This window comes from Labeo rohita, chromosome 24 (genome assembly GCF_022985175.1).
Source record: "Labeo rohita strain BAU-BD-2019 chromosome 24, IGBB_LRoh.1.0, whole genome shotgun sequence".
In the NCBI taxonomy this organism is placed as follows: Eukaryota; Metazoa; Chordata; class Actinopteri; order Cypriniformes; family Cyprinidae; genus Labeo; species Labeo rohita.
Genome location: NC_066892.1, coordinates 1429303 through 1455545, shown reverse-complemented (window position 1 = coordinate 1455545; position 26243 = coordinate 1429303). Strand labels below are relative to the sequence as shown.

Genomic DNA, 26243 nt, shown 5'->3' with positions numbered 1-26243 from the left:
TGTTTGCATCCACACATATCACTACATTCACCAGTAAATGATTTGGTTCACAAAACGTAAGTGAAGTTTAGACCCAACATGAGAAAATTAGATTTTTTGTCTCATGAACCTTTAAAGTGACAAAAGATCTGTGCACTGGATATTATTAAAGTTTTTACAGTACATAAACATAACTAATAAATGCTAAAACATTTTATATATTTGTATATTAGTGCACACATGCTGAGCTGTCATGTTTTTTGGGTTCATTCCATAGGCGCAATATTTTTTTTCTACTGTCCAAACTGTATTTTCTATCCCTAAACCCTAAACCCTACATCTAAAGGTAACTCTTATAGGAAGTATTTCTTAGATTTTCATTTTTAGATTTTCAAAAATTAATGTTGTATGGTTTATAAGCTTGTTTACTCATGGGGACCCAAAAAATGTCCCCACAAGGACAAGGATTTTAGATATAGCCATCTTTGTGGGGATATTTTTGCCTCGTAAAGTGGGATAAACCTGAACCACACACACGTGGTCACAGACGGAGAGAGAGCTGAGCTCGTGTCAGAACCTCATCTTGAATCTGTGGGTAATCTGGACGACGCTGCAGCACCTACAACCAAACATGAGTCAATGAGACTGATTTGAGATCTCCAATCACTTAGATTTGATATTGAGACACTTTTCACTAATATTTCTAATCAGTTTCAATACAGAGAAAAGTCAAAAAAGCAAATGCAGTTTAATAACAAACCATTACAGAAAGAGTCTTACAAACCTGACGACACACATCAACGGCCAGAGTGTAATTTTTACACTTCAGGTAGTTAAAGGCAAGACGAAATCCTGCAAGGAGATTCATTTGAAAGCTGATGGAAATGAACATGTATGCTTATGTTTTTAGTTTGATAGGAATGATGATAAAATCGCACCGATTGCAGGATGGGCTCTGTTGCTGTATTTCCAGGCCAGTTCATACTGCAGCGCTGCGTCGCTGTTTCTCTGCTCGTTCTCCATCATCAAACCCTGATACTCGTACGCTTTACTACACGACTGATGTTCACAACAGAAGGAAAATAAGGAGATAAAATGTTATTTTACCCCATATATACACACTAGTCAACATTTGAAGTGGATCAAAACTTTTCAAAGATCTCCTAAAACCAAAACAATAGCTGTTCTTGTCTTAATGATTATATTTACTTCTATTTTATATTGCATTGGCATCTTTTTTTTTAGTAAAAGTAAAAATGCTTTTAGAAACTGCAAATATTAAGATGAACAAATGTACTTCTATTTCTAAATTTAATTCACCTTCACATTTTGTGTTTAAAAACTTTCCTTTACTAACAAACTTTATTTCTGGTTTATTTCTGGTTTAAGTAAAACATGTCAACAAATCTAAAAATGAGTAGAAACAGACCTTATTGTTTCGTATGCAGCTGTCCAGCAGTTTGTCCACTTGTGTGTATTTTCCCATCTTGATGTACATGTCAGCCAAGAGCAGAGAGGCGTTCTCCAAGTCATCCGCGTTTGCGTCGCTCCACTCCATCCTGGTTAGGCGTTTGAGGAAGTTTCTGGCTCTGGGAATCTGCTTTAGCTGAACGAAACCTTGAGCCATCATCAGCAAAGACGCCTCCAATGTCACCTGCAGACAAAAAGTCGGTGCCGAGACATATATGTCTGTTTAGTAAAATAATATTTTACTAATTAATAAATAAACAAAAATAAATAGATAATAAAAAAAAAAAGAGAGATAGATAGATAGATAGACAGATAGACAGACAGACAGGTAGATAGATAGATAGATAGATAGATAGATGATAGTTTTTTTTCCTGAATACTGCAGAAATGTGACCTTTAAATGTGTATTTTCAGGTATTTTAGAGGCAGTATTATTACCATTTCATCAAGATACTTTTATTATTTTTTTTTCTGTTTTTATTTTAACATTTTATCGTTATTATTATTATTATTATTATTATTATTAATATTATTGTTATTATTATCATTTTTGTCCACATAATTTTTCATTATTTTTTTTATTGGAAAGGCAAATAATAGAAACGGTTTAACCACTAAATAATATTTAATACAGTTAATTTATATGTGTGTGTGTGTGTGTGTGTGTGTGTACCTGGTATTTATCACGTTATGGGGACCAAAAATTTGAGGTCCCCATGAGGAAACAGGCTTATAAATCATGCAGAATGAGTTTTTTTGAGAAAGTAAAAGTGTGCACAGTCTCCTGTGAGGGCTAGGTTTAGGTGTAGGGTGATAGAAAATAGGGTTTGTACAGTATAAAAACCATTACGCCTATGGAATGTCCCCATAAAACATGTAAACACAACGTGTGTGTGTGTGTGTGTGTGTGCGTTTTCTTGAATATTAAAGCATTTTCAAGTATTTTAAAGGCCGCATTATTATTGCATTACTGAGATAATTTTATACTTTTTAGTTTTTTGTATTTTCAGTTTTTATTTTAATATAATATTGCTATATAATATTGCTAACATTACAGAATTTCATTTTTTTTATTACTATCATAATTTTATTTTATTATTATTGTTTTTTATTTTATTTTATTTTTCATTCATTTACTTTTTTCATTATTTTTTTTATTGGAAAGGTGAATAATAGAAACAGTTTAATAACAAACCATTAAAATAATGTTTCAAACATTATCAATCCACATTGAATTTTTTTTTCTTGAATATTGCAGAAATGTGATCTTTAGTATTATCAGGTTTTTAGTCAGTATTATTATTGTGTTATTGAGATTTTTTTTTTTTTTTTTTTGCATTTTCTGTTTTCATTTTACTAGTAAAAGTTTACATTTGTGTTTTTGTAATTGTTATTACTATTATTATTATCTGTCCACATAGTGTTTCATTGGTTTAATTTCATTTTTAGTTTTACTATAAAGAGCGTGACATTTTAGCCTCATATCATATATACAGTGTAAACATAATTACAACAGTGGTGAAATTTTGCAACCTTGAAAATCCTGTATTGCAACATCTGTACCAAATTCATCCTTAAATACAATATGCATAAAGATCATGGTTTTACAGACAACCACAAACTTCCTAAAAACACTTTCAAGAGCAGAAGAAAATGCATTACTATCATAACTTTAGTCTCCAAGGGTTACAGACTAAATAACACAGTAAATGAAAGTGCCCATTAACAACTGGGGAAAAAAAGCAAAAGTAGTTCACAAAAAGCAATGAAATCACGTGTCTTACGTTCTTAGCCTGCATGTCTGTGAGCTCCAGCACGGCTCTCTCCACCTCTTTGGGCTCTTTGCTGTAGATCCGACACAGATTCGAGAGCAGCGCGAGTTTGTCCTGCTCAGATCTAGATCGCGGGCGAAACCTTGCGAGGAGTTTGTGAGCTGTGCTTATTCTCATCTCGTTCTCAGACTCACTGCTGGAGAAACAATCACAGACAAACCGAATGAAATTATTTTAGTATTGGAGCAGATTTAGTGTCATTTGTTCTCACCTCATGTCCTTTTGTTCTTTATCTAAAACCTCTCCTCCGAAGACATCCTTGTCAGGGTTCAGGTAGATCTGGACCATCAGTTCCAGTGCTGGTTCTCCCCAGTCCACGTCTCCTCTGGCCTTGTTCAGGTGGGTCAGAGCTTCAGTCACCTGGCATGAATGCCTGAGGTCAGCAAGAATATAGAAAACCTCTTACTATCTGATAAAACACATTAGGAATAAGACTACTTTCAGGACACTTAAAAAATAATAAATTCTCCTCTATTAATTAGCCCAGAACACCATTAAACTACTTTTAAGTTTACCAAATGACTCAAACAAATAAGATTTTCTCCTTAAAAATAAATAAATAAATACATAAAAAATATAATAATAATAATAATAATAATAATTATATATATATATATATATATATATATATATATATAATATATATTTTTTTATTTATTAGCTTAAGTTTGAATTTTTAAAAATTGAATTAAATCATTTATTATATTTTTGTTTTGCATTAGAAATATATTACAACTACACCAGTTATGACACAAATTATGATATTGTCTGATGGACACTGACCAGAAGAAGAGACCCTTGCAGTAATTATAACCCGGTTCTCTCACTGACAGTGGACTGAACTTTTCACACATTATCAAAACAGACTGAACGTCTTCGAGTTTCCCCATCCGGCGCAGAACGTGCAGAAACCTGGCCATTGCATGGAAGTTGTCTATTGAAAATAGAAACAGAAAAGAAATATTAAAGTGCAATAAATTATGGGCTTCCATCAACTAAAACCATTAAAATATGACTTGAAATAAAACAAAAGTTACTTAAAAAACTGTAATAAAGTGAATCTTTACTGAGATGAATGAATGCTTTCCTATTGAATTGTCACAAACTGCACTGGTGCTCAAACTATTTCAAATATAGTTAATTAAGATTTATTTGGAAAACATCATAGTACTGACTGTGTCGTGTAAACATGGCTGAACATGCGAAAAGCGGAGGAACGGACAAGACGATTCAAATGAGTGAGTCAATTAGATTCTAGATTCTAGATTCGAACTCGTGACTTCGATCATTCAGTCCAAGCGATTCACTAGCAAAAACCAGATCAAGCTATTCATCATCGAATTTCGACGTCGCTTGTAATGATTTTAAAAAGCGTAGTGATGGGTAAAATGCAGCTTAACTCTAAATCAGTTAAACCCTTGCGTCACAAAATGATTCATTGTTTCGAAGCACTTCAGAAAAGCACTTGCAGAAAGTGCACCCTGTTTGTTTTCTTTATTTTACAAAAGGGTTTTGTAACATCTTGTTGTTATTGTTGTTATCTCACTCATAGATACTCGTATGACCAGCTCTTTTTGCTGTTAAATAGGTTCCATAATTGAAAAACAAATATTAAAGCATAATCTAATATGCATGCACAAAAAAAAAAAGCTTAATTTTTTTAAAAAAATGAATCAAACCATTCTTCATTAATACTTTTTGAAGTAGAAAAATCAAATGATGAGAACATACACAGCTCAGCTAGCTGCCAATGCCATGATGTCCTGTAATAATTAAAATAAAAACTAAAATAAAAATTAAAAATAAAAACTAAATATACATAATTAAAAAAAATAATAATAAATGTAAAACAAATAACATTAAACAACAACAACAAAAAAAAACTACAAAAAAAAAAAAAATCAAATAAAAAAAAGAGATCTTAATGTTACTGAAATAATGGTTTGTGTCAGGAAATTATATTCCATCCCACCTGGGTTTCGCTCCATAATACTGGCATAAATCTTGACTGCTTCCTCTTTTTGGTTTTTCCAAAATAATGAATCAGCCAACAGCTGAGGATGAAATCAAACACACAGACGTGGATGAATTTCTGCAATCAACTGCTGATCATCTCATTTGGGATATTAGAAGACTAAATACCATGGAGGCTGCAGTGTGGTTTTGACGAAGCTGCAGGATCTTCAGACAAAGCTCCTCACAATAATCCAGCTTCTGATGCTCATAGTATAACTGAGCCAGACGAAAGATGATCTGCACAAAATAAAGGAGATGCAACATAAACAGTTCTCTCTAAACATTCACGGAGAAATCAGTCCAGGCTGACTGACCTCCTCATTGTCCGGACTGTGATTTAAAGCGTCTGTATAATGTTGTTTGGCCATTTCCAGGTCATGTTTGAGGTGAAACTCATGAGCCCAGTCACAACAGATCGCCGCTAACAACTTCCTCTGTTCCTCCAATTCTTCCGGATGTTCATTTGTAACTCGGAAAACAACTTTTTGCTGGAGATCATGCAACTGACGGAAGAGCATTTTTATATTTGTTTGCAAAAGGTCACATAGTTGTTTAGCGATTGCATTAGAGTTCACCTTAGTCTTAGACAACGCCACTAACTTCAATCAATAGTTCACTCAAAAACAAAAATCTGCAAAAATGCACTCACCCTCAAGCCATCCAAGATTAGGATGAGTTTGTTTTTTCATCAGATCTGGAGAAATGTGAATGGGTGCCATCAGACTGAGGGTCCAAACAGCTGATAGAAACATCACAATAATCCAAAAGCTGTGTGTTTCTAAGAAATAAATCCAGCATTATGGCTTTTTTAACTAATACCCAAAATATGAGTCCATAATCCATAATATTGCTTCTCCCAGTGAAACTGTAGTCTGGTGTGAATCAGGAGAGAAATCTGCACAGATCAAGCACCGTTTACAAGCCAAAACAGCTCTAAACAAATATGTGGCTGGATTTTGAAGTGAGAGAGGACAGGAAATGTTTTTTTTTACTGGTGGAAGCATCATTATGGATTATGGACTTATTTTAGTTAAAAAAAAATGTAATAATGGTGGATTTGTTTCTTACAAACACACAGCTTTTGGCCTCTCAAGATGTTCATTGATGTACTGGAGTGGTGTGGATTACTGGTGATGTTTTTATCAGCTGTTTGGACTCTCATTCTGACGGCACCCATTCACTGCAGAGGATCTATCGGCGAGCAAGTGATGTAATGCTAAATTTCTCCAAATCTGACGAAGAAACAAACTCATCCACATCATGGATGGCCTGAGGGTGACTACATTTTTGCAAATTTTCATTTTTAGATAAACTACTTCTTTAATGTTTGATTTAACTTTGAAAACAAACCTTTTGCATGACGTCCAGAGCAGACTCGTTTTTCATGCGTAGCACTTTTACTAACACGTGTAAAACTTTTACATCATTCATCATGGTAGTCAACATAGTAGCTGAAAAAGCAGAAAAAAACATAATGAGAACAGTAATTCCTGTCTGTCGTGGCATTCAGTCGTGTTTGTTTGAATGTTATTCTGTACTGGGTTTATGTTCCAAGGCCTTTTCCAGGACTTGCTGAGCTTTCTCAAATCGTTTTAGTTTAAGCAGTAGTTCGGACAGCTCTACACTCAACAGACAGTCCAGCGCGTCCGTCTTCAAAGCTGTTTCATAATAGCCCACAGCCTGAAACACAAGCAGTTACACATGAGAAACAAACGGTTTCTTTAACATTTATCCTCTGTAAACCTGTAGAAGCCACTTGCCGTGTCATATTCATGAGCTTTCACTAAAGCCTGGCCTATTTTCTTGGCTAACGTCTCTTTTGGAGTCGTCTTCTCTACTTCTTGGTAGATCTTGACTGCTTCCTCTGGCTTTAAGAATGAGATATTTGTATGGTTTATAAAGATTTTGTGAGGGGTTTGGTACTGAGAAGCCAAATGAAAACCTCAAAACATCAAATACCTGGTGTATCTTCATGAAGGCATCAGCCAGCATAATGCTAGTATGTGCACCTGGAAGCTGCTCACTTATTTCTCTGAAACATTTTATATTAAGATGCCAATTAAATTCCCACAATTGCATGCTGTACTAAAAATGTTCTTACAGCTTCTGTGTACCATACACAGAGAGCATCTCATATTCCACCCATAAATCAAAATATTTTTTTTTTCTTTTCTTTTAGACTGTGAAATATTTTTAATAAGCCTATTGATTTTATTTTACCACACATTTTTATTACTGTTTTTGTTGTTGTTGTCGTCGTTGTTTTTTGGTCAATAATGCGAAAACGTTTTAGTGCCACATTTAAAAAAAAAAGAAAAAAAAAAAGAAAAAAATTAAAAGATTGCGAGATTATGTCGTAATATTTTGAGAATAAATTTGAAATAACGAGCATAAAGTCAAAATAATACGAGAATAAAGTCAAAATAATATGAGAATAAAGTCGTAATATTTTGAGAATAAAAGTATAAAAGTCGAAAATGACGTTGAAATATTTTGACAATGAATATGAGAAAATCGAAATGTTTCAAGAATAGTCAAAATTAGAATAAAGTTGTAATATTTCGAGAATAAAGTCGCAATTACGAGAATAAAAATGATATTACGAAAATAATGTTGAAATATTTAGAAAAAGTCACAATTATGAGAAACTAAATGTTTCGAGAATAAAGTCAAAATTACGACAATAAAGTTCAAATATGAGAATAAAGTTGTAATTTTCCAGGAATAAAGTCAAAATTACGACAATAAAGTCAAAATATTTAGACAATAATGTCAAAATTATGAGAAAGCTGAAATGGTGAGAAAGTCAAAATTATGACAAAGTCAAAATATTTAGAGAATAAAGTCGAAATTGAGAATAAAGTCAAAATTAAGTTGAAAAATTTAGAAAATAAAGTCAAAATATGAGAAAGTTGAAATGTTTTAGTCAAAATTACAATACATTCGAAACATTACAAGAATAAAGTCATCATATTTTGAGAATAAAGCCAAAATTACCAGAATAAAGTCTAAATATTTAGACAATAATGTCAAATTTGAGAAAGATGAAATGTTTAGAGAAAGTCAAAATTATGAGAACAAAGTCAAAATATTACAAGAATAAAGTTGAAATATTTTGAGAATAAAGTCAAAATTACGAGAACAAAGTAGAAATTACCTGAATAAAGTCTAAATATTTAGACAATAAAGTCAAAATTATGAGAATAAAGTTAAAATTATGAGAATAACGTCGAAATTCTGACAATAAAGATGAAATATTTAGACAATAAAGTCAAAATTATGAGAAAGTCAAAATGTTTTGAGAATAAAGTCAAAATTACGAGAATAAAGTTGAAATATTTAGACAATAAAGTTGAAATTATGATATTTATAGTATTTTTTTTCCTTCTAAATACACCTTCTTATTCTCAAAATAATGACAGTTTTAATCTGTGAAAATTACTATAATCAGCATAAAACACAAAATAATATTAATATTCACATATAAATATTTATTTGCAGCAGGACAACAAATATTACCATGACTATCATTTCAATAGACACACATACACACATCCCTGTCACTCATAAATGATCACCTGTAACATGCGACGTAAAGCTTCTTATTGTTTTTCCTCTCCAAGTAAATATGTGCCATCTTCTCTCGGGCTTGGATGTATGTTGACTCTGTAGGCAGGATGTTTTGCAGCATGATTACAGCGGCGTCCACGTCATCTCTCGCTAAAGCCAGATCCACATTAGCAAGCATGAGACGCGTCTCCTCTGGTGTGCCTTTGAAACTCACAATGGCGTCCTGCAGAACTTTAGTGGCCTCATGCTGATGACAGAAAATGTTTTACAACATTACAAGACACGAACTCAAATGTTGGCCGAATCATTGTGTATTTCTTTGAAAACCTGAATGTGAACAAAAGCAGACTGGACCTGTTGTCCATTGAGTCTGAGGGCCTCTGTGAGCTCCAGATACACAGAAACTCGCTCGCTGGTGGAGACGGAGGATTGCGGCCCCTCTGTGGGCCTGCGGACCCCGGGCATGTTCATGGTGATCTTCAGACACTGCATGACGTTCTTCAGGTCTCCAGACCTCAGCAGAGCACGAGATTTGAGCAGACTGAACTGGAGTCGATTGCGAATCTAATAAATCACAGATACCGATTAGACATATTGGAGATGTGTATTTCATAAGTTTGAGTAAATTAATACTTTTAATCATCACACATGCATTAAACCGGTCAAAAGTGACAGTAAAGACATTTATAATGTTACAAAAATGTTGTTCTTTTGAAGTTTCAAGAGTACTGAAAAATAAAATATCACAGTTATATTGGGCAGCACAAATGTTTTCAACATTAATTAGTAATAATAATAATCAGCATATTAGAATGATTTCTGAAGGATCATGTGACACTGAAGACTGGAGTAATGATGCTAAAAATCCATCTTTGATGACACAAATTAAATACATTTGAACGTATATTCACATATAAAACACATTTTAAATTGTAATAATATTTCACTGTTTTACTGTATTTTTGAATAAAAATAAAAGCAGCCTTGGTGAGCATCTGATCATGCCTATAAAAATAATGTCAATGCATATACGTACTTGCATATAGTATCACAAATTGTGTGTATATATATATATATATATGTGTGTGTGTGTGTGTGTGTGTGTGTGTGTGCGTGTGTGTGCGTGTTTTTAAATTAACAATATACTTTATTATAGATATTTATTATTTATGCATAAATTACAAAATAAATAAATTCAGAATAACAAATACATTGATACAATTGGAAATGTTTCTTGAGCAGCAAATCAGCCAGATTTGCCAACTACTGAACTATATCTATTTTTGCTGTAGATGATCCTGTTTAATAAACTTAATAAATAAACTTTCACATTTTCTGAATAAAGATAGATTTTAAGACAATGTAATCCCTGTAATTAAATTACTACATAATGACTTGCGTTATTTTTTACAGATTTTTTAAAATAATTTATGCATAAACAACAATTGTGCCTATATTTTTGTGGGGAGTTTTTTAATTAACAATATATAATTTATTTATTATAGATATTTACTATTTATGCATAAATTATAAAAAAAATGCAGTACAAAAAAATACATTGATAATGTATCTTGAGCAGCAAATCAGCCTAAAATTTGCTAAAAATTCAGCTTTGATTACAGAAATAAATTGCATTTAAACATATTCACATAGAAAACATCTAGTTTAAACTGTAATAATATTTCACTGTTTCGCTGTATTTTTGATCAAATAAATGCAGCCTTGGTGAGCAGACATCTTTCAAAAACATTTAAAAGTTTTACTAAACCCAAACTTCTGAATGGCAACTCAAAACTTCCTCCACAGTGAAAAATATAAATCATTGAAACTACAAAAATGGCTCATTGTAAATTTCTGCCATCAGACTGTCTATATTTTCCTGTTCAGACCTCAAAGTTGACGCTGACGGCAGACTCCAGGCAGCTCAGACACCTGTTGTGTTCTCCAGCGTTCAGATGCAGTCGGGCCTGCAGAAGGTGTATCTCCGGCACGGATGGATCTTTCTCCATGCACAGGTTCAAAAAGTGCTGGGCTGTTTTGTGCTCACCTGCAGAGGCATTCTGGGAAAGTTATCCGAGTTTCACAGCAATGGTTAACATCAACTCAGGTGAAGTATTTAACTCTAAAACTCACCTAGAAGGAACTTGACGTAGGCCATATAATAACAGCTCACTGACATGCCAGGAGCGGCTTTGACGACTATTTCCAAGATCATATTTGAGTGTTTCAGCCAAAATGGTGGAGTTTGTCCAGGAACGAGGGCAAAATCCTGGAAAAGGGTAAACAAATACTCTTCAAAAAAGACTTGGAATGAGAAAAATCCATGGAAAAAGTGTTACTGTACCTGCTTGGACTCCAGGTGCATGCACACTATCTGCAGGAGGAAATTGAGGTTCATCATCTGCAGGTACTCCACACCATAATTTAACCTACGAAGGCCAGAGAAATGGAGCTCTGTGGCATCTTTCAGCAGCTGCATCACAGTCTCTTCACCTGTGCTCTGCTTCCTGGCCAATATGGCCTTCAGCAGAGAAACTTCCTGTTAAATCAAACACATTTACATCACTACTAAGCAAAATAAAACAGAGGCTTAATAAAGGCTATTAGTTGAATTCTGCCCATTTAAACATGCAATAAAGATGCTCTAACGGGTGGCAATAAGACAAATGAGTCTGGCCATTGGAAATTATAATTTTTCAGCTTTTTACCGCTGTATTTCCAAGAGACTCTTGCACTTCACAGAAGAACACGAGCTGTTGGGAGGCTTCCTCAAGATGATCGCACATCAGCTGGCATCTGATCACACCTATAAAGATGATATGTCAATGCATACATGTGTGTGTATATACTATAGGAACTACTGGCATTTAACAAAGACTTTTCAAGAAAATCAAGCTTATTTTTAGGACTATTAAGGTTTTTTTTGCATTGCAACATTATTTTCATGACTGTTAAGAGCATGTTCTTACACATTACAGTAATGCAAAAAACTCTATTCTTATTACTGTAAATAATCTGCACTACTAAACTGTACCTATATATGCATCTATGTTTTGTACATGATCCTCTTTAATAAATTTAATAAATAAACATTCACATTTTCTGAATAAAGACGGATTTTAAGACAATGTAATCCCTGTAATTAAATTACTTGCAGTCTAATTGTAGTAAAGATTGCAGGACAACCAATTTATAATTTATGCACTAATAATAACAATAATAATAGTTTATTAGAATTAATAGAAATAATATATATTTATAATATATAATTAATAGAAATATATATATATATATATATATATATATATATATATATATTAATATATATAATTTATTACAGACAATTATTGTTTATGCATAAATTTAAAAAGATCGCAGGAAAACCAATTTTATAATGACTTGCTTTATTTTTTTATTGAATATATTTTATAATTTATGCACTAATAATTATAATAATAAAATAAATAAATAAATATTTTTTAAGTAATAATATAATTTATTACTGACAATTATTTATGCATAAATTTAAAAAGGTCGCAGGACAACCAATTTTTTAATGACTTGCTTTTTTCATTGAATATATTTTATAATTTATGCACTAACAACAAAAACAACATCAATAATAATAATAATAATTAAAATAATAAGATATTAAATAAACTTATAAATATAAATATATACTTTTTTTTTTAACTAATAATAAAATTTATTACAGACAATTATTATTTATGCATAAATTATAAAATAAATTTAATAAATAATAAATACTACCATAATATATTAACAATTTACTTTACAATTTAAACAATACACAAAATAATGCAACTTTTTTTTTTAAATAAAAAAATAATTTCTCCTGTTTATTATGAGAAACTTTTTTAGTTTATGTTATGTTTTGGGGTGAAAAGTTTTTGTAAAGCACTGATAGAGTTGCCGCCTGAATGTGATGATACTGTACCTACTAAAGCTGAGGTGCACTTTGGATCTATTTTGAGTGCTGTAGAGAAGCATTGATGGGCGTCTTTATACTTGTTTTGGAGAGTGAGCAGATAGCCGAGCTCACAGACAACATCAGACGCCGCCGGTGCACGTGAGGAAACTTGACGCACGAACACGGTCAACATCTGCAGGATCTCTGTGTTGTGTCCACACTGCAGTTGTGTAGACAGAGACTACTGTTATAATCAGGCAGGACAGATTAGTCTTCCAAAGCAGAAATGAACAGCTCAGAAATTACCCAAGGGCAAGAAGTATCATGGAAACAGACAATTAGGGATACAAACAGCCTCCAGTGAGAACAGTGTGTGTTCAGTGTGTGCAGTGTCACAGTCTTCATAAACAAGCCTGGTCTATTAGCCTATTAAATAATACAGAAATAAATGTATAAACTGCGTATAAGAGGATGTTTCAAGTGTTTGGCACCAGTCGGCTGATGGGTGCTGTGATCTCCACATGTAGGCTGGGATTACAGGGCTCAGAGATCTCAACCGCATTCATTAAAGCCTGAAGATGATCTTTCACCTGAAATACAGAATTGAATAACACTTGTGGGTCAGAGACAAAAGTCTGAAATGAAAGGAAAAGGAAGATGTAAATTTAAAACGTGTCACATTCTTAGAAATGTAATATTTGTATTAATTAAAAAACATTTTTGCATATATTCTGTAAAAAAAAAAGATTTGTGGAGTATGTTTTACAAGAAAACAATATTTCTTCTTTCTTTTTATGTCTTTTTCAGTTTATTTTAAACATTTTTTTAACTACATTAACACATTTTAAAACATGCCAAAAGTAAAAATAAAAAAATAAATATTATTTTCCCCCAGGAATTTCAGTCTTTTAATAACAGTTTTTGAGTTTAAGCTCTACAAAAAAAAAAAAAAAAAAAAAAAAAAAAAAAAGTTTCATTAAAACATGTTCATCTAAGAAAAGCCATATTTAATTGTCTAGTGTTATCCATGTTATTTAAATATAATTAAGATACTAATATATTTTTTAATTTTAATAATAGAATACATTTTTTGATTTTCCATTTTAATTTTAAAGTTTCAGTAAATTTATTGTTTTTCTGTCAGTTGCCACTTTTTTATATATGCATATACAGTTTTTATGAATTTTATTTGTTTTAGTTATTTTAGTACAATACAGTGAAAATAGTCAATACATTTAAATAAAAAGGAAGAGAATTACCAGCTCCATATTTCCATCCTTAGCCGCAGCAATGACAGTCATCATTTGCAGAGCTTTCAGATCACGTCCATCTCTCTCCAGAACTCTGCATATTTCAATGAAAACACTGAATAAGATCTAAAACCATCTATTAAAATACAAACTGAGAGTAACACAGACCTCTGTGCGATCTCCTCCGTTTGCTCCCAGTCACGTAGAGACATGAACACCTTCATCTTCATGAGGAGCGCCGGACTGTAGTCTGGATGAGAGACGATGATCTGATTGGCGATATCAAGAGCGCACTGCCCCTTCTGCTTCGCCAAGAAGAACTCCATCTGCACGTCAAAAACAAACTAAGATTATTCGAAAGAGTTCAGTACGTCTCTCAAAACATGTTTTACCTTTCCCATGAGTCCAAATAAATTCCCAGTGTCCTGAAGACCGCTGTCAAAGTAGCGTATAGCCTGAGGTCTGTTCTCTTCAGTGTCAGAGGTCAACACGATCCAGCCCTTCAGAATAAGCCCCTGATAATAAAGAAAAACATTTCATGAATCAGCCTGAATGCAATTTTTACAACTATGCTTCCGCAATCACCCAATCTCGGACTAAATCGAGAAATGAGTAAGCATATGAAATAATAGTCAGAAATATGACATATGAAATAATAATCAGAACATATATATTATTTATATAATATTTATTGAACCTTTAGACAAAATTAAGGGGAGAATATTTTTTAAAAATTGTGTATATAGATAGATAGATAAAAAATAATTATATATATTTTTTTTATTATTAGCGCCGTTTAACCCTCTAAAGCCTGACATATGAAATAATAGTCTAAAATGTATTTATTTATTTTTTGTTTATTTAACCTCTAGACAAAATAAATTATCATAAATAAATATATTAGAAATGTATTATTTTTAATTTTTTTATTTATTTTTAAGATGCATTTAACCCTGTGAAGCCTGACATATGAAATAATAGTCTAAAATGTATTTATTAAATTCTTTTAGTTTATTTAAGCTTTAGACAAAACAAATTATAATAAATATAATGAATAATATGAATATATTAGAAATTCATAATTTGTTAAGTGGCATTTAACCCTGTCAAATCTGACATATTAAATAACCTAATATTAAAGATATACAGATGTATTTTTGTATTTTTTTGTATTTTTTGTAAAATGTATTTTTTATATATTTATATTATTCATTATATTTATTTATTATATTTTATTTTGTCTTAAGATTTAATAAACTACATTTTAGATTATTATTTCAAATGTCAGGTTTTACAGGGTTAAATGCCACTAATAATTAAAAAAAAAAACTATTTTTAAGCTATATATTCTGTCTAAAAGTTTGATAACTGAAATAAATAAATAAAATAAAGACTGATATAGTGAGAATAAAACAGTTCAGTTTTATTCAGAGACCCAAAACTGAGCAAATATCTGGTGCAGATGCTGACATTTATATGGACAAAAAGTAATGCAATTCATTTACAGATCTTAGAAATTCATGTGTCATTATAATAACGTAGGCATTACAGGGTTAAGATCTTTAACACAAACCTCCGGTGACGTATCAGAGAGTTTCAGCATCTTTTTCACGCATGTTCTAGCTTTAAGGTTCAGCTCCAGGATCCAGTAGAGCAGCGCAGCGTAATACAACGCTCTGTCACTGGCTGTGGATCCAGACAGCTTCAGCTCAGAGTTCAGCTCATTCACAGCTTCTTGATCTTATGTGGATGAAAAAAAACACAGAAGATCCCTGAATCAATGCTTTATTAATCATCCATTGAGTTCAGTGTATGTACAGAGCAGCAGAACAGAGTTACCAATAGTTTCAGAGCGTTTGTGTGCGTAAATGAGAGCTGCTGTTGAACACAGAGACAGATGAGGATGATCCTTCAGCTGAAGAAACTCTCTCAAAGCCTCCTGTATGTGACCTGCAATGTAAGTGGAAGAGCCTTGTCATATATACTTTCACCATCATAATCGAGCTGTCAAGCGATTAATTGCGATTAAACGCATCCAAAATAAAAGTTTGTTTACATAATGTACGTGTGTACTGTGTATATTTATTATGCATATATAAATGCACACACACACATCTGTATATTTAAAAAAAAATTAAATAATAATAATAATATTATATATATATATATATATATATATATATTTGGGTTTTTTTTTAACAATAAGATTTTTATTATTTTGTTTGGAAGAAGTGTCTTCAGCTCACCAAGCCTGCATTTATTTTATCCAAAATACAGCAAATGCAGTAATATTGTGAAATATTTTAACTACTTAAAATATGTTTTCTATGTGAATATACCATAAAATGTAATTCATTTCTGTGATCAAAGCTGAATTTTCAGCACATGATCCTTCAGAAATCATCCTATTATGCTGATTTGCTGTTCAAGAAACATTTTGATTATTATTATTATCAATATTTAAAACATTGAATAATTTTTTTCAGAATGATAAATAGAATGATCAGCATTTATCTGAAATAAAAAAATTGTAACATTAAACACTAACATTCAAAAGCTTGGAGTGATGATAAAGACATTTATGTTACAAAACATTTCTTTTTTTTTTTTTTAAATTAATCGGATGTTTTCAACATAATACTACTACTACTACTACTACTACTAATAATAATAAATGTTTTTTGAGCAGTAAATCAGAGTATTAGAATGATTTCTGAAGGATCATGTGACTGGAGTCATGATGCTAAAAATTTAGCTTTAAAATCACAGGAATAAATTAAAATTTAAAATACATTCATATAGAAAAAAAGTTTTTTAAAAAGAAAAATATTTCAAAATTTTACTGTACTTTGGATCAAATAAATGCAGGCCTGGTGAGCAGAAGAGACTTCTTTAAAAAACTACTGTTCTTTAAAAAAAAAAATAATGTTCAAAAACTTTTGACTGGTAGTGTATATATATTTATACTTGCATATAATTTAGATTATATATAAATATAAATACATAACATAATAAACATAATATACAGAACATAATAAACATACACACATACGTAATATGTAAATGTAAACATATGTAAGCAAACTTATTTTGGATGCGATTAATCGTTCGACAGCCTTAAAAAAGAAAAATATGGACATAAATTCACACTTCATCCTACCTTCCATCAAAGATGCAAAAGCTTTGAAGAACCGAAGCACTGGATCATTATTGTACACCTTTAAACTCCTCACAGCTGTATTTATGGCGTGTCTGAAGTATTTCTCCCTCATATAATAAATAATTAACGGCTGTTAAAACAAACATCAGTCGTTAAAACGTTGTTTTATAGTGTATACTTCCATTAAACGATCAAATCAAAACTTACCAAACACGTTTGATCGTCTTCTGACATATTTAATCCGGCTAATTTAACAAATTTATCGCAAATAAACGGCGTCAGCACCTGTGATTTAACGAAAATAACGGAAATAACGGAAATGCGCTAGGCGGACACCTGCGCAGGAATAATAATCAAACACAGACATCGGCGCCCGTGTTATTGATTCTAGCGATCTTCTGAAATTGATTACGCATGTCTGTTTAAAGAGATTTTTCAAATCATTTTGCTGTTTAATTCGTTTTTATTTGTATCCCAAACATTCCACTCGATAACGTTTGAGTTAATTAAGCAGAGAGAGTTAAAAAACGACTGTACGAATTCTACTATGGCGAAGGTTTTACGTCACGACACGCTCTGCCAGGCGTCCTACGCGATTGGCTAACGGGAAGACATTCGAATGAATATTAACGAGCACATCCCATACGCTTCAGGAAGGTTACTAAGCAACGTGCTCATGTGCTAATCAATATTCATGAGCAAACCTTGGCTGTAGTAGCTGGTGTTTGAACGCCGGCTGACCGCAGTTCACGATGGGTTTGATTCAGAGCGTGTTTGCTGCAGAGGGCGGATACCATGTGCACGGGGTGAGTGCGACATTTACAGCTGCTAAATACACTGGTTTAGTCATTATTGCATTTAATTAGACATCATAGCTGACGTTTCAGCGACCGACGGGGTTTTTATTAAGTAAATAATCTGTGATCCAATGGTTTTGCCTGCTTATCCTAGTAAAACACACAGTATCAGGATGTGAACAGGATTCCCTGAATCATATGTTTATCAAAACCCTACTTGTATTGGTATATTTTAAAAATCCTAAAAGATTTTTCTTAAAGAAAAGAACCTTGGATATGTTCCAACACTGCAAAATATGTTTTTCCTTAATATGTTTGTTTTGTTTTTCATTACAAATATCTAAGCATTCTTAAATCAAGATACATTTACTTGAGAAGCAAAACAACAGATATATTAAGTCTTGTTATTATAGGTATTATCTTGTCATAAGATATCAAGTCATGTTTTCTGTAAATATATTAAAATTAAATGTGTTTTTGCTTAAAAACTGGAAAAACAGTATCTATCAGTGGGGTCAGGAAATAAACTTAAGGGAAAACAAGATTATTTTTCTCACCTCATTGATATTTTGTCTGGCTTTAATATATACTTTTTATATTTATTATTATATTTCCCCCTAGAAGACTTATCTTATATAATTGTTGTTCTTAAGTACATGTATCATGATTTAGTAATGTTTTTTTAAAAATGTTATTTATTTATTTATTTATTTATTTATTTATGACATATTCCAATAGGATTCCTTTAGGATTTCTGGACTACAAAGAAAGTTGAATTTAGTGTTAATAGTAAATTGTCTTTTAGAAAGCATCATTTATTTATGTATTTGTGGATAGTTTGTCTTGTTTATTTATTTTTATTAATTAATTAATTTATTTATTTATTTCAGATATTTCAATAGGATTTTTTTTAAATAATTTTTTGGACTACAAAGAAAGTTGAATTTAGTGTTTATAGTAAATTGTCTTTTAGAAAGCATTATTGATATTTGTATTTGTGGATATTTTGCCTTGTTTATTTATTTTTATTTATTTATTCATTAATTAATTAATTTATTTCAGACATTTCAATAGGATTATTTTTTAGGATTTTTTGGACTACAAAGTTGAATTTAGTGTTGATAGTAAATTATCTTTTAGAAAGCTTTATTTATTTATTTATTTATTTATTTATTTGTGGACATTTTGTCTTTTTATTTATTTATTTATTTCAGATATTCCAGTAGGATTCCATTAGGATTTTTTTGGACTACAAACAAAGTTGCATTTAGTGTTTAAAGTAAATTGCATTTTAGAAAGCATTATTTATTTATTTAAATATATTTTGTCTTGTTTTACTTATTTATTTATTTATTTCTAACAGATATTCCAATAGGACTGCAAACAAAGTTGAATTGCGTGTTTATAGTCAATTGTCTTTTAGAAAGCAGTATTTACTTGAGGATATTTTGTTTTATTTGTTTATTTTTATATTTATTATTTATGACAGATATTCCAATAGGATTTCTTTAGGATTTTTTTGGACTACAAATTTAGTGAATTTAGTGTTTATAGTAAACTGTCTTTTAGAAAGCATTATTTATTTATTTATTTGTGGATATTTTGTCTTGCTTTAAGCAAATACTTTTTATTTTATTTTTTTTTATTATTTTGATGTTTTATATTTGTACTGGAAAACAAGACAAAAATACTGAGTAAGAAAAAACATTATTATTATTTATTAAAATTATTATTTATTTTTTTACTTTTTGTTTTTATGACAGATATTCCAATAGGATTCCTTTAGGATTTTTTGTACTAAAGACAAAGTTGAATTTAGGCATTATTTTTTTTCCACATTAATTCCCAGATTCAGGAGAATTCTCCAGCAGAGAGAGCCGGCCTGGAGCCTTTCTTTGATTTTATTTTGTCTATTGGACACACCAGACTAGTAAGATCTCAAATCCTGTTTCTCTAACCATTTCAAACACATTACACCAACATATTTAAGTTGTGAAATATGCTGATGTTTGTGTTTATCATCAGAATAAAGAGAGCAGCTTGCTGAAGGACCTCTTGAAGGCAAATGTGGAGAAGCCGGTGAAGCTGGAAGTTTACAGCAGTAAAGTGATGAAGATCAGAGAGCTGGAAGTCATTCCCAGTAACATGTGGGGCGGTCAGGGCTTATTAGGAGCCAGCGTTCGGTTCTGCACTTTCCAAGGGGCCAATCACAATGTCTGGCATGTACTGGTGAGATTTCTAAACACATTTGTTTAACTTTATATATTTACATGTGTGTATATATATTTAACTTATCAGTTGAATGCTCTTTCAGGACGTGGAACCGAATTCTCCTGCTGAAATGGCTGGACTCAAGCCTTATTCTGACTACATTGTTGGCGCAGACCAGGTGTTGCAGGAAGTAAGACCTTAGTTTGTACATCTTTGAAGCGGTATATCATGCAAATGCTTACTCTGATATGAAAATCACACTGCTCATGAATTCTCACAGTCGGAGGATTTCTTTTCGCTGATCGAGGCATCCGAGGGCAAAGCGCTGAAGTTGCTGGTGTATAACACAAGGAGCGATCGCTGTAGGGAAGTGCTCATCACTCCTAACGGAGCCTGGGGTGGAGAGGGAAGGTACAGCATCAGCAAAACTGTCTCCAGTCAATGTAATGCAATCAGAAAACAGTTCAACTGCACCTACTGATGCTTTTCATTTTACTTTGAAACTTGCACATTATGCCATAATCATAGCGGACTGTATCACTGAGATATTATTATAGATTTAATTAATGTTTTACTTGTATTTTCAGTTTACTTTTATATTTAGTTCTGATTTTATTTTTTATTTTATTTTTTATTATTATTATTTTTTTTTAGCAACAAGCTGAAATTTATATATATTTTTTAGGTAACATTTATTTTATGTCAAGTAATGAAAAAAGTGTTTTATGGTTTTGGATATAGTTTTGGTTCGCATGAAGTCTATACTCATTAGATCTGAATTCCCAATCTGAATCACATGATTCCTGATCCACACACCAAAGTTCCTATCGGAATCAAAATGATTTGTGAAACCGCTCCAAAGTTCTGATCTAAATCAAATGATTCGCAATACGGGTCCGAAGTCAATCTAAATCAAATAATTCACCATCTGAAGTCCCGACCTAAAACAAATGATTCATGATTCACGCTTCAAAGTCCTGATTTGAATCAAATAATTTGCGATTCGCGCTGCAAAGTCGCAATTTGAATCAAATGATTCGCGATCTGAAGTCACGATATGAATCAAATGGTTCACCATCTGAAGTCCTGACCTAAAACAAATGATTCACAATTCGCGATTCAAAGTCCTGATCTGAATCAAATGATTTGCGATTCGCGTTGCAAAGTCGCAATTTGGATCAAATGATTCGCGATCTAAAGTCCCCATATGAATCACGATTCACCATCTAAAGTCCTGATTCACGATTCGCGATTTGAAGTCCCGATCTGAACCAAATGATTCGCAATCCGCGCTCTGAAGTTCCGATCCAAATCAAAAGTTTTCCGAACCCTCTCCGAAGTACCGAACTGAATCAAATGATTCGCGATCCGCGCTCCAAAGTCCCTATCTGATAATGATTTGCGAATCATCGTTTCAGATAAGAAATCGGTGTGTGGATCGCGAATCATTCAATTCGTCAAATGATTCGCTATACGCTCTCCGAAGCCCCGTTCTAAATCAAATGATTTGCGATCTGAAGTCCCGATATGAATAAAATGATTCACGATCTACAGTCCCGACCTAAATCAAATGATTCAAGATTCGTAATTTGAAGTCCCGATCTGAACCAAATGATTTGCGATCTGCGCTCCAAAGTTCCGATGAGAATCAAAAGTTTTCCGAACCCTCTCCGAAGTACCGAACTGAATCAAATGATTCGCGATCTGAATAAAAATAATTTGCGATCTGAAGTCCCGATATGAATACAATGATTTACGATCTAAAGTCCCGACCTAAATCAAATAATTCACAATTCGCAATTTGAAATCCCGATCTGAATCAAATGATTCACGATACGCGATCTGATCGGAGTGCTTCGAAACAGTGAATCATTTTGCGACGCAATGGTTTAACCGATTCGGAGTTTTGAAAAGCGCCGTTTTATCCATCACTTGGTGTTTTAAAATCATTATAAGCGATGTCGAAATTTGAAAATGATTCAGTTTTTGCTAGTGAATCGCTTTAAGTGAATGAACAATTGGAGCGGTTCCAGTCATATTTACATGACACTGTTAGTACTACTACTGCCTTACCTCGCAAGTTTAATGACATTAATTGAAATAAGCGAAAAAGGTATTATGTTTACAAACAAAAATATTCTAAAGATACATCCAACACAAATCAACACAAAACATATTGAGGTGAGGTAACCGGTTTACTGCTAACCCTGGTGAAAAAACCAGCATATGCTGGTAGGTATGTTTTGATGCTGGAATGCTGGTTAGGTAGGTTTTGATGCTGGTTTAAGCTGGTCCTTTGCTGGTTTTTGCTGGTCATGTTGCTGGTCAAGGACCAGCATAAACCAGCAAAGGACCAGCATGGACCAGCATAAACCAGCAAAGGACCAGCATGAACCAGCAAAGGACCAGCATAAACCAGCAAAGGACCAGCATAAACCATCAAAGGACCAGCATGAACCAGCAAAGGACCAGCATAAACCAGCAAAGGACCAGCATAAACCATCAAAGGACCAGCATGAACCAGCAAAGGACCAGCATAAACCAGCAAAGGACCAGCATAAACCAGCAAAGGACCAGCATGAACCAGCGAAGGACCAGCATAAACCAGCATAAACCAGCATGAACCAGCAAAGGACCAGCATAAACCAGCAAAGGACCAGCATGAACCAGCAAAGGAACAGCATAAACCAGCAAAGGACCAGCATGAACCAGCAAAGGACCAGCATGAACCAGCAAAGGAACAGCATAAACCAGCAAAGGACCATCATAAACCAGCAAAGGACCAGCATAAACCAGCAAAGGACCAGCATGAACCAGCAAAGGACCAGCATAAACCAGCAAAGGACCAGCATAAACCAGCATAAACCAGCAAAGGACCAGCATGAACCAGCAAAGGACCAGCATAAACCAGCAAAGGACCAGCATGAACCAGCAAAGGAACAGCATAAACCAGCAAAGGAACAGCATAAACCAGCAAAGGACCAGCATGAACCAGCATCAAAACATACCTACCAGCATATGCTGGGTTTTTCACCAGGGAACTAGTGAAACACTCCATTAATAGCTCAAAATACATGTTAGATGGAAACATTGTGCATTATGATGGAGTTTGTAGCTTAATTCACTATATTTGAACTAGTTTGAGCACTGCAGTTCAATAGGAATTCAGATGAAACTATATTAACCCAGCTGTATTGTAAACAGCATATATTTGTTCTCACGTGTCACATGTTTGTGTTTTCAGTCTGGGTTGTGGTGTGGGGTTTGGGTACCTGCATCGAATCCCTATGCGTCCACTAAAGTCAGATCACCAGAACACATCCACAACATCTGAAACCCAACAGGACAAACACTGTTCTGAGGTACAGACATAATCTCACAGGAACATGCATTCACCTTCATAATGTTCAGAATATAATTTTCGTCTTATTCCAGTTATTATTAGATCACTCCTCAAACGATTCAGACCGTGACGTGACAACAGACACGCGTGATGGATTCACGTCTGAAGCTTCAGCACCATGTGAGAAATCGCCTGGTGGGTAAAATAATAATTTAATATACCACATCAAATAACAATATCAGAATAAGAAAGATCTCAACTGCCCATGTCTGTAACAGATGTGTTTGAGACGACATCTGTGGATCTCTCTGGACGTTTGGATTTATCTTCCTCTTTGATAGTGGATGATGATGATGATGGAGGCGTCGTTAGCGGTGAAGATGTGTCTGGCTTAAGTAAGCATCAAAATACCTTTAAAAAGAGTGTGAATGAGCTCTATCATGTTTTTGAACATAAATGTTTTATTATTTCCTCATGAAGGTCAGTCTGAAGACAGCTTGATGATCACGACAGCCATCCAGAAGGACGATTCAGGGATCTACGATATTCAAACGCCACCTGTGATCTTAAATATGGAACCAAAGGATGACGAGGTTGTAACATTTACACCGAAAACCGTCACTTAAGTCTAACTTGTGCCTCGGAGATGCGTAGTTTCGCAAGCGTGTTCTCAGGGTGTCGACCAGAACTAACACCTGCTGGATAAAATGAGAAGAAATTTATGAAGAATTTCACTGAAAATATTTACATGCTATCATAAAGTGCCAACATGCAGGATTATACAGAGATAAATGCTTTATGTAAAGTGATAAAGCGCTTTATAGAGTATAAAGAAATTATATATCTTCATCTGTGCATCTCACCAATAAATGTCTACAGGAAATTTCACCAGAAAACCAAAGAAAAAAATATATATACAGTATTAGAAATTAAGCCTGTTTATGAAACATTATTTTCATCACGGTCTAAGCACATTTTCACTCAGAAGTTAAATTACTGTAAATGTATTTTTTTTTTTCATTTTCAGTTATTTTACGAATTTTAAAAATTCTCAGGAGAGCAGCTGGAACCCATTGTCATTGTCCATTAAGCTGTTGACTGAATGTTTCTGAATGCAGTTTATTTGACAAATATAACGAGTAATAGGTTATCTTATACAATGAATCTAAAATAAAAATAATATATATATAGGGGTCAAAGAAGTTAAGTTGTCCACGTCAAAAGAAATTTACAAAAGTGATTTTATGTGATTTTATAGAAAGCACATTAAATGTAAGTGTCTAAGTTTTTGGAGAATGTCAAAATTTGGTTGAAATTATGTTACATTGTCTTTCAGTGTAACACAATATTTATGTAAAAATTCAAACATGCTTATTCAGATCGGTACATATTAAAATATATAAAAGAATAAGGGAGCGTATTACATTTTATTGTCTTTTAAATGAGTAAAAAATTCTTACTGACAAATGGGCAAAACCTAGGAAAGAGGGAAATTTTAAAAATGTAGAATTACAACTAATTAGTATTTGGGGTGAAAGTAATTATTTTTTTAATATGTCATAAATTGATTTTTGTTGTAAATATGCCTGACAAGATTGTTACACTGATTGACATTTTAGTGGGTGTCTTCTGTAAATTAGGGAAAAATTTGAGATATTTATTGTTTGCTCAGAAAAAACAAAAACAAAAACAAAAATGCAATTAAATTAAACAAAACTTTTGATATTTTTTTGGATCATTTAATTTAAAAAATTAATTTATATATATATATATATATATATATATATATATATATGTTATATATAAATACATATACATATTTACATAAAATATACATAGATATATATGTATATGTATATATGTATGTATATATGTAAATGTGTGTATATGTATTTATATATATATATATATATATGTGTGTGTGTGTGTGTGTGTATATATATATATATATATATATATATATATATATATATATATATACGTATATATATATATATATAAATATATATAATTTGTAAGATATATCATATAAGATAATGTAATTATTCATAATGTAAACTCAAAGACCACACTGTACTCTGCTCAAGTGCTAAAAAATGTTAAAAATGATTTATTATTTGCATAGCTGCTGCGGAAACTGCACGATTAAAGAGTAAATTTATTTACATTTTTAAAAGTATAATTGAGCTCTATTTATTCTGCATTATAATAAAAGGGCAAGAGAATTATGAAATATGCCTGACAAAATTGTTACACTGACATTTTAGTGGGTGTCTTCTGTAAATTAGGGAAAAATGCATATTTATTTTTTGCTCAGAAAAACAAAAATACCAAAAAAGAACATTTGAAAATTTTTGAAAAACAATTAAAAGCAGTATTACACGTATTGTTTTTATGCTTAAAGCCTTTACCGTTATTGTCCCATACAAATCATTTGATTCAGATCAGGACTTTGAGTGCAGGTTGCAAATCATTTGATTTAGATTGGGACTTGGCTAAAAAACTGAGGTGCATGAGCTCTGATCAGTGAGGCTTATGATCAACCACTTTCAAAAATAAATTAATAACCTGTATATATATATATATAATGTTTTATTATATGCATAGCTGCTGCATAAACTGCACGATTAAATTTATTTTAATTTTTAAAGGTGTAATTGAGCCCTATTTATTTTGCATTATAA

At 32.3% G+C, this 26243-nt stretch overlaps 2 protein-coding genes across 4 annotated transcripts; one reads left to right on the top strand and one right to left on the bottom strand.

The window, feature by feature from the left end:
• Positions 1 to 3: 3 nt before the first annotated feature.
• On the bottom strand, positions 4 to 17685 carry ttc21a (tetratricopeptide repeat domain 21A). Of its 3 annotated transcripts, none has more exons than XM_051097595.1 (29): positions 17416 to 17685; positions 17209 to 17338; positions 15888 to 15998; positions 15622 to 15788; positions 14441 to 14563; positions 14217 to 14374; positions 14058 to 14142; positions 13290 to 13388; positions 12826 to 13018; positions 11576 to 11673; positions 11212 to 11406; positions 11001 to 11136; positions 10757 to 10914; positions 9222 to 9431; positions 8876 to 9114; positions 7257 to 7329; positions 7058 to 7165; positions 6836 to 6977; positions 6648 to 6748; positions 5612 to 5800; positions 5424 to 5534; positions 5254 to 5335; positions 4065 to 4215; positions 3493 to 3654; positions 3234 to 3414; positions 1409 to 1633; positions 918 to 1038; positions 764 to 831; positions 4 to 598 (listed from the first exon to the last, which is right to left on the bottom strand). In XM_051097595.1, the coding sequence occupies exons 1-29, from the start codon at positions 17440 to 17442 to the stop codon at positions 521 to 523; spliced, it is 3921 nt and encodes a 1306-aa protein (XP_050953552.1). In that variant the 5' UTR covers positions 17443 to 17685; the 3' UTR covers positions 4 to 520. The 3 variants fall into 3 exon arrangements, with proteins under 3 accessions (XP_050953552.1, XP_050953551.1, XP_050953553.1); XM_051097594.1 differs by having other exon boundaries at positions 3234 to 3417; positions 17416 to 17684; XM_051097596.1 differs by lacking the exon at positions 5612 to 5800 and having other exon boundaries at positions 3234 to 3417; positions 17416 to 17684.
• Positions 17686 to 17813: 128 nt separating this feature from the next.
• On the top strand, positions 17814 to 25042 carry gorasp1b (golgi reassembly stacking protein 1b). The gene is made up of 9 exons (XM_051098535.1): positions 17814 to 18014; positions 19855 to 19935; positions 20031 to 20234; positions 20320 to 20406; positions 20497 to 20627; positions 23461 to 23578; positions 23652 to 23754; positions 23838 to 23954; positions 24040 to 25042. The coding sequence occupies exons 1-9, from the start codon at positions 17961 to 17963 to the stop codon at positions 24183 to 24185; spliced, it is 1041 nt and encodes a 346-aa protein (XP_050954492.1). The 5' UTR covers positions 17814 to 17960; the 3' UTR covers positions 24186 to 25042.
• The last annotated feature ends 1201 nt before the right edge of the window (positions 25043 to 26243 follow it).